The following is an 18,173-nucleotide window of genomic DNA, read 5'->3' as shown; positions in this document are numbered from 1 at the left end:
GGAGTGTTCCTGTGCCACCACCCAGCCCCTGCCAGGCCAGGGCTGGCACCAGCAGCACAGGGCAGAGAAGGGGCCCGGGAGGCTCAGCTAGAGCTGCTGCTCTGTCCCTGGCTGTCACTCCCACCCTGATAAAGTTCCATGGGGTGCCAGCAGTGCCCTGTTGAGGCTCTTCCCTCATCCAGAACATTCTAGTCTGAGACCTCTCCCTGCTGGCACAGCTGGACCCTGTTCACACTGATCGTCCCAGGGCACAGAAAGGTAAAAGAGCAGCAACATCTGATTTCTCTGTTACTGGAGGCTTCTCCTGTTGCCTTTTCTGTGCCCTGTGTTCCAGAGGGGATTTTCCAGGCACTGCCTTTCTCCACCCACCTGAGCCAAGCGCTGCTGCTCTTCCATGGACATGTAGCAGTAGGTGAAAAACAGAAACTTCCTGAAAGAGTCAGATATTAACTAGTTAGAGGCTGCACCCCAGTTAAAGCCTCTCAGGCAGATGGGACTGTCTCCATGTTTTCCAGCTTGGCTGGCTGTGGAGATGCACACCTGGATGCAGTTCCAGGCAGAGCAGCAAGGAAGGTGCTGAGGCTGGATTTTGCTGGGATTCCCAGGTGTTTCCAGTACAAACCTGATGCTGACAGGCACTTGGGAGAGGCTGTCCCACTTCAGGAGGGAACACAGCACAGCTCTGACAGAACCATCACACTCAAGAGCTGTTAATTTAATTTTATCCTTTCGTTTTTCTGAGCTGTTCTCACAACAAGTGATCTCACTTCAGCTCCCAATATTCTCTATCATCCCAGGCCCTGGCTGATACCATTAAAATGCAGCTTTGCCTCAAACTGATATAACAATCAACAACTCCCAACAACTTCTGCAAGTCCAAGAGGAAATCCAACTCCCTCATCCCCAAGCATGATCCTGCTTCCAAAACCTCCCCCTGCATCAGCACAGAGCATCCCTAAGGTAGGTGTTCCAGAGAACATGGAACTCTGCTTTCTGTACAGGAATTTTATTGAAATCAAGGTAATGGTTTTTTACATTAATGCCTCAGTGCATCCTCCAGAAGGAAAGGAAGGAATTTCTTTAAAAATTGTTTGTACATAAGACAAGAAATCATCCAAATGAACATGGTACAGCACAATCCCTAAAACATGCGCAGCTGGACCTGGGGCTGCAGGGGCAGGAGCTGCAGGGAGGGGACTCCAACTTCACATTCAGAACAGAAAGAGAAGCAGGTGCCAGTGGCCACTGGCACTTTGTGGATATCAAGATCCAATCACCCGTGGTGAAACTTCAGCCTAGCAGAAGACAAATCCAAAGGAGCTACTATTCCTAGGAGACTGTAACTCTTTACCTGGGCCCTGCTGGGAAGCTCCATAGTCAGTGCCACCCAGGAAGGAGCAACAGAGCCACCCTGCCACTGTCACCAGGACCTCACGGCACCAACTCCATCCTCCAGCTCAGGCACCAAAAGAAGCCTCCCATCCCTCGACTTCCCTGGGCCAAAAGCAGTTTTCTTACCCCCTGAAGTGCGTCTCCATTTTTTACAGAAGTGCTCCCAGCACTTTCCCAGGCTCCAGCAGCTCCAGCTCCTCAGCCAGGCCTGGCTTGGGATGGAGATGTGCAGCTGGCACAGAAACAGCACCCCTGAGCCTGCATTTGGTTACCAGCCTTGGGTTTGGTTTGAAATCCTCCCACAGGAGAACGTTCATCCTCTGGCAGAGCCTTTCTCCCTCAGACCTTGGAGAAAGTCACCAGCCACCAACTCCATCACTTCTCTGTCCTCCAGTTTCAGTGCACACCTTCCAGAAGCACAAACAGCAGCTCCCTGGCACCTCAGCAAACCAGCTTGGCCCCAAATTCTCCGTAGCCAGTGCCAGAATTATACTCATTGCAGTCCACCCTCCAAAGAAGAGCAAGAGAAATCATCTGTGAGGAAGCAGATCCTGAACCGTGTGCAACCGGCCCCGTTGCTGTGTCCGTTCAGCCTCCAGCCCAGGGGGAAATGAGGAAGAAGTGAGGATGAAGAGGCAGCCATTGCACATGCTGAGGTGACCCCACACTCTCCTTCTGCCTGCAGGATCACTGCAGGAACAGGGAGGTGACCCCAGCAGCAGCACCTCCACCTATGAGTGCACAAAGCCCACACCCCTTTTGTTCCTACCTGGGTGACATAGTGACCTCCCCATGGTGCAGCACTGGGAGCCACCAGATGTGCAGGAAAGGCTCTGTGGGACCCCAAGCCCACCTGTCCCTGTTAGTTTGGTTCAGCCCACCCTGAACCTCCTCTGTGGGAGAGCTCCATCCAGGTGAGAGAGCTGCAGCCACTCCTGTCCCCACCCAGGGGAAGCCACACAGACACGGGGCCAGCATGCACAGAACCCTCCCAGGGGTGGCATTGGGACAGCAAAAGGAACACAAAAATCCTTTCAAGTAATTAACCCAGCCCACTCTTGAGGTCACAGCTGCAGAGCAGCAACCAGCTGGGTCTGTCTGGGTGATAAGGCAAAAAGTCTGAAGTCCTGGAAGGATGGGAGGTGGAAGGTGGCAGTGGTGACAGGCAGGAGTCACTCTGGAGGTTCCTTCTTCACACTCTGCCTCATCTCCTGGTGAGCAGCTCCAGCTCCAGTTACTTCTGCACACAGCTGGGCCAGGCCAGCCCACCACACACAGCTGACAGGATGATGTACAGGATCACCTGGGGAGGGAGAACAGGAATGCCACAGGGAATGAGAGGTTCATTGACTGCCACAGCACAGACATGGAAACCCCAGACGGTCAAAGCCTTGAAGAACCTGTCTAACACCCTCCTGTCCCTCCACACCCCTGCAGCTGAGAAGTGTCCCCATGGAGGTGACAAAGTGCTTCCCACCCTGACCCTACAGTTGCTCCATCCACAGTCCTCACAGCTGGAGGGGAACTGTCACACCAAAAAAGCCACTTCAGAGTCACAGAACAAGATCCCACCAGGGCTGAGAGCTCAAAAGCCACCCCAGGTCAAGCAGGGCTCCTCAGCTGCTCCTGGGGCAAGCAGGGGCAGCTCCTGGACAGGATGCCTCCATCTCCTCTCAGACGGTCACAAAAGTTGGAAAAGACCTCCACAATCATCAAGTCCAACCTTTCATCAAATCCCTTCACATCCACTAATCCATGTCACAAAGTGCCACATCCATTTGTTTTCTGAACCCCTCCATGGTGACCCCAGCACTGCCCTGGGCTGTCAGGGAAGGAATTTTTCCTAATATCAACCTGAACCCCCCCAATGCACCCTGAGCCCATTTCCCCACTTGCCTGGGAGAAGAGGCCAATCCCCACCCCATCACAACCTCTTCCAGGTGCTTGCAGAGCCAGAAGGTCCTCCCTGAGCCTCCTCTAGGCTGAGCCCCCCCAGCCACTCCCTGCAGTACTGATTGCCCAGGCCCTTCACCCTCTCCTCATACAAGCTCAGCAGGAGGCACTGCCCTGGTTCTGCCCTCTCAGGCAGAGCTGGGCACACGAAGATCCCAGGACAGTGAGAGGGGTTTGGAGTTTCCAGGGGCTCAGCCTGGCACAGCAGCTCCAGGCTCCACACTCACAATGGACACGATGATGATGACGATGGTGAGCTTGAGGTTCTTCATACACATGGCTCGGGCAAGGTTCCTGCTGGTGGTTTTGAAAGTGACTGACTACAAGGGAAAACAAGGGAAATCCCAGGATGAATTGGGTTGGAAGGGATCTGAAGCTCATCCAGTGCCACCCTGCCATGGCCCAGACACCTTCCACTGCCCCAGGCTGCTCCAAGCCCCAGTGTCCAGCCTGGCTTGGGCACTGCCAGGGATCCAGGGGCAGCCACAGCTGTTCTGGGTAACCTGTTATAGAAAGCTTGTGGTTGTCCCATCCCAAGTGTCCTCTCTGTACCCTGCAATTTCATGCATTGAAAACAGGGTTTGGGCCCCAAATGACCCCAACTCCCCCCAGGATGGGTCTGTGCAGCCATTCCCACAGCCATTCCCCACACAGCTCAGGCAGGATGTACCTGCCCCTGGAAGCAGCCACTCCAGCAGCTCCCACTGGGTAGTGCCAGCTTTTCCTACAAACCACCCTCCTGAGGCTGCAGCAGGCAGGAACCACATCTCTGGGAGCTGCAGTGCTGCCTTGGGGCACATTCCCAAGATGGGGAACACCAGCCCTGGATCTGCAGGGAAGCCTCCTCCTGGGCTGTGGGACGTTCCCACTGAAGGATGTTCCATCCCTCCATCTCCCTGTGCTTTCCAAAAGCCCACACTCCCCGGGATGGGTCCTCCATGAGCTCAGCCCAGCTGCTGAAGGAATTCCAGTCCCTTTCCCTAAAGCTTTACCTGAGTTTTCAGCCCTGCCACCACCTGAGGACAGGGGAAGGTTTGAACCCCTGGGAGCTGCAGGACTGCTCCCTGCTGGATAAACTCCAAGCAGCTCTGCTGCTCTCCAAAGCAGGAGGGCTCTGGGACAGCTCAGGGATGTTTGGATCCCCACAGCCACACACAAGAGCTCCTGGCACTCTCCCAGCCTGAGGACTGGATGCCACAGGAGCTGGGCACCAAGCCAGGATGCTGCAGAGGAGGATGCTGAGCCAGGGCCAGAGATTCCCAAAGGAAAGACAAAAAGCTTCCAGAGTGCACAGCACTTTGCTAGATAACTGTGCTTTATAATTACAATTATTTGGGTTTTTTTCAGTCTTCACTTCCTCAGAAACACTCCAAGAAGCTCTGGAGTCTTATAAGACTATTTAGATGCAACAACTCAGTTTTTTTAATTTTAAATTAGCCATACTTTCCCTGCTGGTAGAAGAACAACTCCACAGATGCACATTTTCCAGTTTATTTGCATCCAGCTGCCTTCAGCCAGGCAGCCAGGGAAGTGTAAATTGTGATTTTCTCTCTCCTACCACTGCAGATAATGAGAGGGTTTTCCCCACCTTGGGAACAAGGGATGAAGACAGGGATGTGTCACCCTTGGCTGGCTGTGGCACACGGAGCAGGGGGAAGCTGGAGCTTTCCCAAACTGGGAAGCAGCTGGGAAACAGCTTGGAGGGGAAAGGATCCCCTGCAGGTCTCAAATCCTCTGTGTCCTTTAAGTATCTCCAGGTGCTGTCCCCACCTCCCTGCTCCCTGGTGCAGTAACACAACTTCCCCACTTCCAGGACTTCCCCAGACTCACCGAATCCACGAGATTCTCTGTTTTATCAATCAGCAGCTCCAGCTTCTCTCCTCTTTGTGCCACAAGGTCTGGAGTAAAGAGACAAAAATTTCAGCTCTGAAGGTGAAATCCCAGGGCAAAAAGCTGCTCCCAACACCCAAGGCCAAGCCAGGAGCTCCCGGCTGCAGCCTCCAGCCTTCCTGGGATAACCAGGGCCTTAGGGAACAACCTCACATCACACAGGCTGCATTTTGGGACTGAATTCTGTTCAATTCCAGATCTCATCCTCCATTTGAGTGGTCAGACTTGGCAAGAGCCAAACCCCAAATGAAAGCAGCTGCAGAGAACATTTCCCAGGGAAGCAGTACCTATGTTCCGGACCATGATCCCTTTGAGTTCATCGATCTGGGCTTGTGTCTCTGCCACCTGGTCTGGGCCCTTGCTCTCAGAGTGGTATTTCTGCAACAGAGAACATCGTGTTGTACTCCTTGAGCTAGGTCTTATGAGCTCTAAGAGGAATTTGTTACACTTGAGATAGCTCTGCTTCTTGGAATGGTATCAAATTCGTAGGATGGTTTTTGAGGTTGTGTTGGAAACAGAAAAAGGTTTAATAAAAGGCAAAATAACAAAGATAATAAAAAATAGTTTCAAAAAGTTTAATAAAAGGCAAAATAACAAAATAACAAAAGGCAAAATAAACCACTTTTTCTTTTAGAGAAAAACTTGAGTTAGGGGTAAGAGGTTTGTACTCTTGTTAAAACATTCTGTAAAAGCAATTATTTCTTTTGTTTTCTTTTTTTTTTTTAGTGAATTACTTAGGCAGGACCTCTTGGCTTCTTTCTTCTTCTAGCTGGGTAGCTCTAGGTCTGAGGTGAAGTCTTAAAAGTGTTATGAGGTGTCTTTTTACTAAATTGAGGGGAGAAACTTTTTGGGCTTTTTGGCTTTTTAAGCAAAGAATAATTTTGTCACTTCATCAACAGGGGGCACGTTCCTACAAGAACAGACAGGGAAAACAGGAGCATCAAAAACCAGGAGCCAGGGAAAACAGGAGCCTCAAGAAGCCAACAGTTTGGGAACACCACACCAGATGTTGAAGGTGGCCACTTTGAGTGGCCTGACTGCTCTCTCCAAAGGAATGGAGCAGCCAGGAGCCATCCCATGTCTCAGAGCCATCCCAGAGGATCTCCCCTGTCACCTTCTGGGTACAGCTGAGCCCTCTGAGCCCTCACTGACAGCTCTGCTGCTGCCAGCCCCTCTGGTGTTTATCCTGAGCATCATTCCTGTCATCCCTCCCCCTCCATTCCCTTCACAAGTGACAGGGACTTCTGTCAGACTGTTCCCCCAGTTTGGGGATCCCAGGGGTCCTCTGGTGACTGCACAGCTCGGGGTGGGTGAGAGCACCACAATCCAACTCCAGGTTAAAGGAGCTTGAGTGCTTGCAGGATCCAAGGCCCAGTCAGCATCAGGGAACTGAGCTCTGCTATTCCTGCATGGATTTCAGTCACTGTTCACATCACAACAGCTCTGCTCCATGATCACCCACGTAGCTGCTTAAATCCTGATTTTCTTCTGGTTAGGAGTTCAATTTCTGACAGCACAGGGAGGCAGTCTGACACTGCCACCCCCACCTGGGCAGCCACAACTCATGGTGACAGCACCAAATCCAGCAGCTCCTCCACCTCCACCTTCTCCTCAGGGGGAGATTCCCAGGAGGTTTCAGGCTGGCCACAGTCAAAGCTGGGCACTGGTTTTACTGGAAGCACGGCCTCCCTCTCCAGGATTATATGAGTGCTGCACTTGAGCTGGGGCTGGATCTCTGCCTCACACAGGAACCTCCTGGAGAACATCCCAGCAGGGAATGTCAGCCCTCACATCCCATGGGATCAGGGGGAGGGAAGGGCTCTGTCAGCACTGAACTCCCCTGAGCTGATCCTGGATCCCAGCAATGTGGAAAAGCTCAGGCAGGCAGCTCCTCCTGTGCTCAAGGAGATGGAAAGATTGGGATTTTAGAGGAATATCAGCCCCATGGCTCCAAAGACAGCCTGGCTTTTCTGATAAGGCAATTCCAGCTCATTCCAGCCCTGAACAGCTTATGAAGTGATGAGTCAGCACTATGGGTAGTTTCAGTCCCCACACAGCAAAGCCTGGTGGAGAGGAAAAGCTCCTTCCTCACACACAGGAAGTTAATCCTATTCATTATGCACTGGCATTGTTATTCCTTGCTCTCTCCCTGATGTGAAGGGCAAGGAGCAGCTCCTGGAATGAACTCCTGTGACTCTGCCTGCTCCAAACCACCTGCACAGCCCCAAATTCCAGTGCAAACTTCAGGCAGGAGTAGCACAGATGCAAATCCTCCCTCAGAGCCCTGGCCTCACCCTGCAGCCACCACACAGCTGGTCCAGCTGAGACTGCTCCACAATTCCTGCACTGGGGAGGGCTCTGCTGTCCCCACAAAGGGCCCCTCCTCCTGCAGCTGTGACACCCCCAAAACTGGACCTTCCATGGGATAAGCAGCAAAAGAGCCAAGCCCTCCCTGGAGAACAGCCCCAGCAGAGCTCTGAGAGCCTGGGGACACAGACCACAGGCTGGGGACAGCCCTAAAGCCACCATTCCCAGGACACCTCATCTTTAATCCAAGTGACACCTCAAACCCCACCTGTCCTGGATTGCCAAGCACATTGTATCTATTTGCCATCTGTATGGCAGCTGTCTTCTGTTCAGTGGGCAGTTTTCCTCATCTCTTCCACACCCACTCCTCCCTCTGGGGGACACCTGCTGATAAGAGGCTACTGGATGTCCCTGCATGGCTGATAAGAACTACAGCATCCCATTGGGAGATGTGAGCCCAGAGGGAGGAGCCAAGCATTCCTAACTGGATATACTCTGGAGATTCTGGAACACCAGCACGGCTTTTCCACTGGATTTCCCAGAGGAACAGCAGCTGCCTCTGCCCCTGGATCTTCAGAGGCAGACTGCACCCTTCATCCTGACCCACAGGGTGTCAGGCTGTGTTCTGACTCTGTCAGTGTTGTTCTAGTGTACTGCATTGTTTATTTTATCTTTTTAATTTCTTCCCTATTAAAGAACTGTAATTCCCTGCTCCCATGTTTTTTGCCTGAGAGCCCCTTAATTTAAAACTTACAGCAATTCAGAGGGAGGGGGTTTGCATTCTCCATTTCAGGGGAGGCTCCTGCCCTCCTTAGCAGACACCTGTCTGTTTAAACCAAGACACCCCCCAAAGCCCACCCGAGGAGGCTTTCTGGGGAAGCAGGGCTGGCAGGGAGCAGCAGGGCCTCACCAGCTGTGCAGCCAGCACAGAGGAGAACTCGCTGTTCATGGCGTAGGGCAGGGCGGTCTGTGCCCGCGAGCCGTACGTGGTCTGGAACCGCTTCTTGATCTCGTTCAGGAATGTGAAGGCTCGGGAGCGCTCAAAGTCCTGCAGCAGAGAGCACACAGCGTCAGCAACAGCAGCCTGCAGGGCTGGGGGCTAGGCCAGCTCCACTCCTGCACTCAGGGGGAGGATTTCCTGCAGCATTTCCAGAATTCAGGGGCACGAGGCAAATTCCACTGGCAACTGGAGTGGTCTCTGCACCACCAACCCACTGCACTGAGACAGAAACTGGGCAAAGCCAAGAACTTCACCCCAGAATTCCCAACCCACAGGACTGGAAGCTCCCTCCCATGGCAGGGTTGGAATGGGATGGTTTTGAAGGTCACTCCCAACCCAAACCATTCCACAACTCGGATCTGAGCTCCAGGCTGAGTTCAAAGCTGTAACTGAGGTTACAGCAGCTCCAGTGGGAGAAAAGGCACCTCAGAGCAGCCCTCACTAATAACTGCCACATCAAAACCAAAACTCCCCAGTTTCCCAGGGCTGTAGCTGTGTTCCCAGTACTCACATCATCTGTGATGCACAGGTAAATGATCCTGTCCTGGCAGATGTAATGGAACAGGTAACTGTAGGGAATGGAAAGGAACAAACAAAACATCATTGGAAGCTGCCACATTTCCAGAATTTCATTTTCCAGAAGCCACTGCTGCCTGTGGGGCCTTTGGAGGCTGGCAAGAGAAAATCCCAGTTATTCTATGGAGCTGGGACAGATAAACATGTTCAAGGTAAATGTCCAGGGAGTGAGGCTGGGGCATAGGTCTCTGCCCTGAAGGTCTGTTCCTATAAAAAAAGTTCAAAAATCCTTGCACATCCACAACTCTCCTGGAAGGAGTGAGGTGAAACTTGTCTGGTACCACCCTGTAGATTCCTCAGAGAAGCCAAGGGCAGAGAGAGAGTCATCCAAGAATTCCTGATGGTAGAGGGCTGCTTTTCCTTGGAGATTTATACAAAAGACACAGAAGTTCAAAAAACAAAAAGAACCCATTAAATGAATTTAAGGAGTTCAAAGTTCAAAGAAACTCAAGTTCTTCCTGTTTCAGAACAGGATGAATTATCTTGGACAGAACCCAGGGAATTTTTCAGCCTATAGGCTGGGAGGCAGAGGATCCCTGGGAGGCTCCAGACAGGAGGAACAACTCCAAGTGCTCATCGAGCCTCACAGCTCCCACATTCTGCCCAGTTACCTCCAAAAATGCACCACAGCTCTCCTGAAACTCAGCTTTTCACTTGGTTGAACAGCACTCAAGGCAAAGTTATTTCTTCTCACTTAAAGGAATAACTTAAAATATTAAAATTTATCCTTAAAATTCCAGCAGGAGAGAAGAGCTGCAGCATCCAAGGTGTGTCAGACTCCAGAGCAGGCACTGCCTCCAAAACATCTCTTACAGGGACTGGCTGTGCTCCTGAGCATGTGGGAAGCCCAGCCCATTTCTGCATCCTCAGAACAGCTCTGACACAACAGCTTGGGCCCCAGAGAGGATCCAGCCATGCTGCCAATTCCAAAAAAAGAGCTGGAATGGGCTCCAACACCTCTAAATCTGTTTTTTCCACAGTTGTTCTAGTTTGTTCCAATTGACTCACCCACTCCCCACTTGCAGGAAGTCACAGGTGATGAAGCAGCTACTCCCTGTCCTACCAACACTGGCCAAGGGTTCAGAGAGCTGGGAAAATCCTGGGAATAACCCCTGCATCCTGCAATCTAGATCTGGGGCAACTCCATGTGATCTGTGAGCACAGCTTCTCTCAAAGCCCCCCAAGAAGGGTGACAGTTTCACCTAAAGCCACATTCAAGCCTCAGAAAATCCAGGGGAAGCTTCCAGAGGCCGACTCCAAAGATTCCAAAGCAGGGCACCCTCCAGCTCACTTTGGAATTGTATAAAAATGGAAAATTTGATTTTGTATCAACTGCTCTGTGCTGCTGCTGGAGTTGAACTCAAATCCTGGTTATGCTGCAGAGTTCTGGGGGACAGAAGTACCTACTGAGCTAGTTGCACATTCCATCAAATGGGAATTTGGATGGAAAAAACCTGCAGAATCATAGAAAAACCCCCAAACACACCCAGTCTCTCCCTGCCCTCATGCATCCCCAGAAGTCCCCCAGAGCCAAGGAGGAGAGTTACTCACTTGCCATGAGAATAGGTCAGTTTGTTGTTCTCAGATGGGATTTTGGCCAGGATCTGCTCAGTGACCTCCAGGAAGTTCCCCCCACACCAGGCATGCTTGGCCAGGATGGTGGTACCTCTCGCCACCACTGCAAATAGGATGGCCATGGCTGCTCTCCTGCCTGGGACAGAACAGGGTGACATCAGCAGTGGGGGCACCTGCAGGGTGCCACAGGGACCTGCACAGTGTCCCCCGGCACAGGGAGCAGGACGGGGCCAGGACGCAGCCAGGACACCACAACCACAAAGTTCTCTCATCTCCCCTTTTAGGCTCTGCTCCCAACGACACAAAACCCTCTGGAAAAAAGGTTTTTATCACCTCTGTGCCCTGTGAGGGTGGCAAAGTCACCAGCTGTCCAGAGAAGCTGCGGAGCCAGCATCTCTACCTGAAGGGCAGCCAAGGCAAAAACCAGACCCTGCAAGTTTATGAGGATGAAAGAAAACTGAACCTTGGATATGTCACATTAAATGTTGCTCACAGCAGAGGGAAGGGCAACTCCCACAGCCAGAGCAGCTGTGGCTGCCCCTGGATCCCTGCAAGTGGCCAAGGCCAGGCTGGATGGGGCTCCGAGCCACCTGGGGTAGCAGAAGGTGCTGGGAGTTGGAACTGGATGAGCTTCAAGCTCCTTTTCAACCCAAACCATTGTAGGATTCCAAGTCTCCAGAGCTGGAAAAACATACCTGCTGCCATAGAAAGGGACACTCTTAATCAGCTCAAGTATCAGCACAATAATCTATGGCCAGAGCCAGATCTAACACATGGAGGACATGTCAGAGTGCAGCTGGGACAGCTGCCCTGCTCATCCTCCACATCCATAAGCCTCTTTTCTGCTCAGGAAGGACTTAGGGCGACTTTGGACTCTGCAAAACCCAAAAAATCTCATTTTTCACTTTGTACTTAGGCCCTACTTATTACCTGCTCTGTTCTGTGCCTCAACAGATCTGGCAAGATCACAGACCTCTCCTGAACCCCCCAGAGAGCTCTCTGGGAACAGCCACAGAGCAGGAGGGCTGCCTGAGCTTCTGGATCCAGATTTTCCATCCCCCTGGCACTACCTGGTGAGAATTAGGGATCTCTTCTGGATTAACAAGGCCCTGAAGGGAGATCCAACCACCACCCCAGCAGGGCTCACTGGGGCAGGCTGAGCCCCACAAATTCAGGCTTGGCCAGCACCAACCAGAGCATGTCCAAACCTCCCACAGGTCTGAGTTCAGCATTGGAGGGGAAAAGGATAAAGTCATGGATTTACTCACAGGACAGACTCCACAAAACCACCTGGGAGCACTGCCAAGGGGAACGGAACAATGGAATGGTTTGGGTTGGAAGGTGCCTCAAGACCATCCCCATGGGCAGGGACACCTTCCACAGTCCCAGGCTGCTCCAAGCCCCAATGCCCAGCCTGGCCTTGGGCACTTGCAGGGATCCAGGGGCAGCCACAGCTGCTCTGGCTGTGGGCGTTGCCCTTCCCTCTGCTGTGAGCAGCATTTAATGTGACTTATCCAAGGTTTAGTTTTCTTTCATCCTCATAAACTTGCAGGGTCTGGTTTCTGCCTTGGCTGCTCTTCAGGTAGAGATGCTGGCTCCTGCAGGAAGCTTCCAAGGAATTGCTTACTCCTTTATGTTTCAGCTCTGAGTAATCTCCACTTTGGCTCATTTTCAGGTTGAAATGCTCCTGTCTTAAATAATATTGTGAGCTACCTCAGCCCAGGGAATTCACTGCACCCTCCAGTCCCTGCAGAGCCACTGGACACAGAGGCTGCCCAGGCCTGTGGAGCAACACCAGGGCACAGCCTGGAATCATAAACACCTCTTGCGCAATCAGCTGAGTGTCCAGCACCAGGAAACCACTGTCTACTCCTGCAGTCACCCAGGAGCCACAGAAAGGAGCAGCTGTAGCAGAAAACACATCCCAAACCCTGCCCCTGCCTTGCAAGGACAGCTGAGACTCAGGGTACAGAGCCCACAGACACCTCAGTGCCCTGAGCAGAACAAATGCAGCCCCAAACTGAGGACGGTGAAGTGGTTTAGACATTTCCTACAAATCTCTGCTCTTTTAATACTGGATATTGGTGGAACCTGAGGTGACACCTCAGCAGCAGTGAGGTGGCACTCACTGGCACTGTAGGACCCACAGTCCTCAATTCCCTGAGTTCCTGGCTCTCACCTCCCTGGATTCACACCCTCAACTCCCCGAGTTCACAGCCCTGACTCCCCAGATTCCCGGCCCTCACTGTGCTCAGGACACAGGAGTTCTGTGCCAGGCAGTAAGACAAGCCTTAGCTCTGAGCAGTAGGGGTTAAGTGAAGTAGAAGAGATTAACCAGGAGCATTTTCCTCCCTGAGCAGCCTGGTACCAGCCCTGTGTTACTCCTGTTAGTAACACAAATCTGTTAAACTGCCACAGAACGTCCTTCCTCAGCAGTTACAGGAGTCAGGAATGAAATCCCTTCAAATCAACCCCTCTGCAGAGCTTTTTTCTATCTAAACTTACAGTATTACACAGCCGCAAGCAGCCAAGACCAAACCTTCCAAAAAGACCCTGCAAGATGCACGAGCTGCTCTCTGAGGTCCCTCTGGGGACTGAACTGAGGGATCCTAGAAACACAGGAGGGTTTGGTTAAGAGGGACCTCAAAGCCCATCCTGTGCCACCCCTGCCATGGCAAGGACAACTCCCACTGCTCCAAGCCCTGTCCAGCCTGGCCTTGGGCACTGCCAGGCATCCAGGGGCAGCCACAGCTGCTCTGGGCACCCTGTGCCAGGGCCTGCCCTCCCTCACAGGGAACAATTCCCTCCCAATACAAGGGCACAGAAAAATCTCTTAAGGAACATCAGAAACACAGGCTCAGTCTCAGCATGATGTTTAGAACTCTGGTAAGGATGATTTACTATTTTCCAGCGACTCTTCTGGCCCAGAAGATTCCCAGCTTAGTGCCAGTGAGCCATGGAGGTCCCTGCCTGCACTTACAGAAATCCTCTTAACAGAAAGCAAAGGGCACCACGCTGCTGTTTAAGCACAGAACAAGGGAACAAGGGGAGGTGTTGCAACCCAGCAAGTTGCAAACTGCTGCAATAAAGAGATCGTTAGAGCAGGGTGAGCTCAGCAGAAAGCAGCCCAGGCTTCCCTTTAACCTCTGTTGGGCAGCTGGAATAATCATTATTTCATTACAGAATATTCCACCGTGAAGTCCTGCGGCTCTCCTGGTCATTTTGAACCTGAGAATTGCAACATTTGTGCTCCAGCTTATCCCGAGTTCAGCCTCCCTTCTGCACACAGAATTTACTTCAGTTTCCCCCCACCACATCACTGCGGAAACAAATCACCAAGGAAATCAATCCACGTGCTCTTCCAGCCCCATCACCTTTCCCGGAGGCAGCATTGCAGGGATTGGAGGGGGGTAAGGACACCCAACGCCGCGGTGATTGAGTAAGCAGCTCTCTAAAAAGGGAACACGTGCAGCCCAAAGCATGGGATCAGGGAATTGTTGAGGTTGGAAAAGCCCTGCAAGAGCACAAGTCCAACCATTCCCCAGCACTGCCAAGGCCACCCCAACCCATGTCCCCAAGTGCCACATCCAGATGGCTTTGAGACCCCTCCAGGGATGGGCACTCCAGCACTGCCCTGGGCAGCTGTGCCAGCGCCGGACAGCCCTGTCCAGGCCAGCATGTTCCCAAAATCCCACCTAAATCTCCCTGGCACAGCCACATCCTATCATCCTGTCGCTGTTCCCTGGGAGCAGAGCCCGACTCCTCCCGCCTCCCTGCAACCCCCGCCAGCACACCTGTGCTTAATTAATTAATTAACTAATTAATCCATGCAGTGCTACATCCACAACACCATCCACTTCCGGACACACCAGTAACACCTCAATAACACGTGGGTAGTACACGGGTAACACCCCAGTAACACACCAGTAACACACTAATAACATCCTAACAACATACTGGAACAGCCCCGGTAACACCCCAGAAACACAGCGATACAACACCCCAGTAACACGGCAATAACACCCCAGTTACCGGGGGTGTTACTGTAACACCCGCGGTAACAGGCCAATAGTACACTAATGACATCCCAGTAACACGGCAATAACCCACCAGAACCAGCCCAATAACACGCAAATAACAGCCCAGTACCACGGCAATAGCACCCCAGTAACAGTCATGTAACACATCCCAGTACCACGCCGGTAACGCCCCCGGTAACACATCCCAGTAACAGATCAATAACACCCCGGTACCACAGCAAGAGCACCCCAGTACCAGGCCTGCAGCTCTCCCGTGGCACGCCAATAACACCCCGGTAATCCCCGGTCACCCGCCGTGCCCGTGCCCGTGCCCGTGCCCCGCTCCCGGTGCCGAGCGCGGCCTCCTCCCGCTGGCAGCGCCTGCGGCCCGCGGGGTTGGGGCAGTGCCCGGCCGGAACCCCCGCACCCAAACCTCCCGGCCCGGCCCAGTTCGGCCCAGTTCGGCCCGGCCGGGACTCCGGGCCGCCCCGGCCCCCCGCGCTCACCAGCACTCCGGGCCCCGCCGGCCCCGCCCGGCCCGGCCCCGACGCGTTTCCGGCCGCGGGGCCGCCGGGAGCCCGGAACCGCCATGGCCGGCAGCGGCAGCGGGCCCGCGCTGGAAACCGTGAGGGGGCACCGGGAGCCGGGGGTGGGATCGGGGTCGGGGGGCCCTGCTCGCTCCCTTCCGTGAGGTGGAGCGAGGGGTCGGGCCCTGCTCCCGAGGAAAAGCAGCCTCACGTTGTGCCAGGGAGGGTCAGGTTGGCTATTAGGGGAAATTCCTTCGTGGACAGGGCTGCCCGGCCCTGGCACAGCTGCCCAGGGCCGTGCTGGAGTGCCCGTCCCTGGAGGGATTTCAAAGCCGTGTGGTGTGGCACTTGGGGACGTGGGTTGGGGTGGCCTTGGCAGTGCTGGGGAATGGTTGGACTTGTGCTCTTGCAGGCTTTTCCACCCCAAATGATTCCATGCTTCCGTGATTAGTGGTAGGGCACCCCCTCGGCTGGTGGGGTGGCTTCGGCATCAGGACAAATCATCTCAGGGTGGCTCCAAGGGACACCCTGTCATCCTGTGGTGAACAGCAGAAGGTCAGGACTAACCTAGTTTAAAACTAGGTGGAATTTTGGAGCTTTTCCTCCTCTCTGAAGGTGTTTTGGTCCAACAGCAGCACCAGAGGTGGCCCAGCAAGACCTACAGCCCTCCCAGCTACTCTGGGAAGCTGAGCACGGGAGCTGATCGTCACCCTTCAGGTGTCCCCGACCTCAGGGAGGTCACAGCTTCTCTCCTCTCCCACTGGTGACAGATCCAGGCGGACGGGACAGACGGGAACTGTGTCACGTTTGTGCTGCACGACGAGGATCACACCCTGGGCAACTCCCTGCGCTACATGGTCATGAAGAAGTGAGTGGGGTCTCTGAGGGACCTCCGTGCCCTGCTCTGGCCTTCTCCTTCCTGATCCACACCTCAGCTGTCCTGAGATGAGACAAATGATCCCAAATCCCCTTTGTGCACACCCATCCAGCCTTTCTGTCAGACATGGAGCCCTGCTCCCACCTGCTGCTCCTCCTTTTCCTTATGCTGTATCAGGACTCTTGAGAGCACCAACAGCCCTTAAAGGGACTGACCAGCCTTTCCTGAGCCTCCCCCACACCCTCCCCTGCCTAGGAACACCAGTTAAGCTCAGCCCAGGGCTTTCAGTTCCTCCTGAGCTGAGGAGTAACTAGATCCTGGACTCCATTTGCTGGCCAGAGAGGCTGTTCATTTCCCATTCCTGGAACTGTCCCAAGCTAGGCTGGAGGGGGCTTGGAGCACCCTGGGGCAGTGGAAGGTGTTCCTGCCCATGGCAGGGGGTGGGACTGGGTGGCCTTTAAGGTCCCTCTGATAAATCACTGTGACAACACAAAAGAAGCTGCTGGCCAAAGCTGGGGGCAAAGCTCCAGCACTCAGCTCAGCTGGAGGGAGAGGCCCTGCAACATTTTGGGAGCTCCTCCAGTGCCCTGGACCACTCAGCCTCTGGCAGCAGCAGGTTTGGTTACAGAGAGAATTGCAAGCATCCAGGATCTCATGTTTGGATCTGCAGAGCTGGCGCTGCTCTGGCTCTGGTGCCAGCACGGTGCCAGCTGTGTCTTTGCCCTGCAGAGCTCCAGCTCAGCTCAGAGAGAGATGGGTGTGAGGGAACAAGGACACACAGGGTGTTTCCCCTCAGCACATGCCTCCCCTAAGTCATTCTGGAAGCATCCAGAGCCCCAGCAGGCCTGGCATGCCCTGAGCCTCTGGCTTCCCTGGGATTGGCCATGGACTGGCCTGGGTCTCACTGCTCCCTCTCCTCTCTGCCCTCCTGCAGCCCTGATGTGGAGTTCTGTGGCTACTGCATCACACACCCCTCAGAAAGCAAGATCAACTTCAGGATCCAGACCAGAGGTGAGCCTGGGGCTGTCCCTCTGTGGCTGGGGCCCTGTTCTCATGGAATTCCCCCTACTCATGCCAGCTTCCCAGGAGTCTGTTAAATAAAGAAAAGCCCTTTCTTCCTTCCTTCTGCCAGGAACTGCAGTGCTGAGCCCCTTTGCTCAGCCTCAGAGGCTGCTCCCAGAATTCTGCTCCAGCTGCAGTGGGAAGCAGCATCCCTGGCTCCAGGCACCTGGGCTGGCTGGGAGCAGCCCTGGCACCCCAAGCTGTGGGGCTGGAGAGGGGGCATACCCCTGGGAGGTAAAGACTGCCCTTGGGAAGCCACCTCCCATGTCCCTAATCCATCTTTTCCCAAAGGGGCCCTTCCTGCTGTGGAGCCATTCCGGAAAGGGCTGAATGACCTGATGGGGGTTTGCCAACATGTGCTCAACACCTTTGAGGTGAGACATCCCTGGAGAGCTCAGGGTTAGTTCTGTCCCTTGGGCCATTCCTGGAGAGTTCCAGGTCTGTTCTTTCCCTTGGGCCATTCCAGGAGGGCTCAGGGTCTGTTCTGTCCCTTGAGCCATTCCTGGGGAGTTCAGGGTCAGTTCTGTCCCTTGATCCCAGAGTGGGAGGCTGAGGCCACTTGTTGGAGACGCCTTTGGCAGGAGAACCTGGGTGTTTTTTTGGCCAGGCTCTGCCTGATCCATGGTATGGCCTGGCTCCTTTTCCCTTGGAGTGACTGTAAAGCTGGGTCACTTCCAAAAGCACCTGGAGCTCTGTCAGAACTTCCCAGCCTTTCCAGGCTCCGGCCAGAGCAGTCCCAGCACAGCAGGGTGGTGGCTCTGTGCCACCCCAGGGACAGGTTGGTGACATTTGTCCTTTGCTTTTGTTTCAGAGGAGCATGAAGGAGTTCAGGGCACAGAAGGAGGAGGAGATGCAGTAGCCTTTGGGAATGGCATGGATGTGTAACCTCTGTATGTTGAATTCCCTGTGTCCAAACGAGGGTTTTTTGTTGTTTTTTTATTACTTTGCTGCAAAATGTATTTTCTTTAATAATAAAGTTTATTCATTTAGATGCT

The 18,173-nt window shown here is 53.6% G+C and overlaps 2 protein-coding genes across 4 annotated transcripts; one reads left to right on the top strand and one right to left on the bottom strand.

Moving 5' to 3' along the window:
• Window positions 1–990: 990 nt before the first annotated feature.
• Window positions 991–15,299, bottom strand: VAMP7 (vesicle associated membrane protein 7). Of its 3 annotated transcripts, none has more exons than XM_059859183.1 (8): window positions 15,219–15,299; window positions 10,670–10,829; window positions 9,054–9,111; window positions 8,453–8,590; window positions 5,523–5,613; window positions 5,176–5,243; window positions 3,573–3,665; window positions 991–2,695 (listed from the first exon to the last, which is right to left on the bottom strand). In XM_059859183.1, exons 2-8 carry the CDS (start codon window positions 10,813–10,815, stop codon window positions 2,627–2,629), a joined length of 663 nt encoding a protein of 220 aa, XP_059715166.1. In that variant the 5' UTR covers window positions 10,816–10,829; window positions 15,219–15,299; the 3' UTR covers window positions 991–2,626. The 3 variants fall into 3 exon arrangements, with proteins under 3 accessions (XP_059715166.1, XP_059715168.1, XP_059715167.1); XM_059859185.1 differs by having other exon boundaries at window positions 10,670–10,825; window positions 15,219–15,242; XM_059859184.1 differs by lacking the exon at window positions 15,219–15,299 and adding an exon at window positions 14,969–15,151.
• LOC132333765 (DNA-directed RNA polymerases I and III subunit RPAC2-like) lies at window positions 15,268–18,167 on the top strand. Its single transcript, XM_059859186.1, has 5 exons — window positions 15,268–15,337; window positions 16,010–16,107; window positions 17,051–17,127; window positions 17,470–17,552; window positions 17,990–18,167. Exons 1-5 carry the CDS (start codon window positions 15,302–15,304, stop codon window positions 18,035–18,037), a joined length of 342 nt encoding a protein of 113 aa, XP_059715169.1. The 5' UTR covers window positions 15,268–15,301; the 3' UTR covers window positions 18,038–18,167.
• Window positions 18,168–18,173: the final 6 nt, after the last annotated feature.

The sequence above is a fragment of the Haemorhous mexicanus genome, chromosome 14 (genome assembly GCF_027477595.1).
Source record: "Haemorhous mexicanus isolate bHaeMex1 chromosome 14, bHaeMex1.pri, whole genome shotgun sequence".
NCBI lineage: Eukaryota > Metazoa > Chordata > Aves > Passeriformes > Fringillidae > Haemorhous > Haemorhous mexicanus.
The sequence above is the reverse complement of the archived record's forward strand: the minus strand, read 5'-3'. Positions and strand labels throughout refer to the sequence as shown.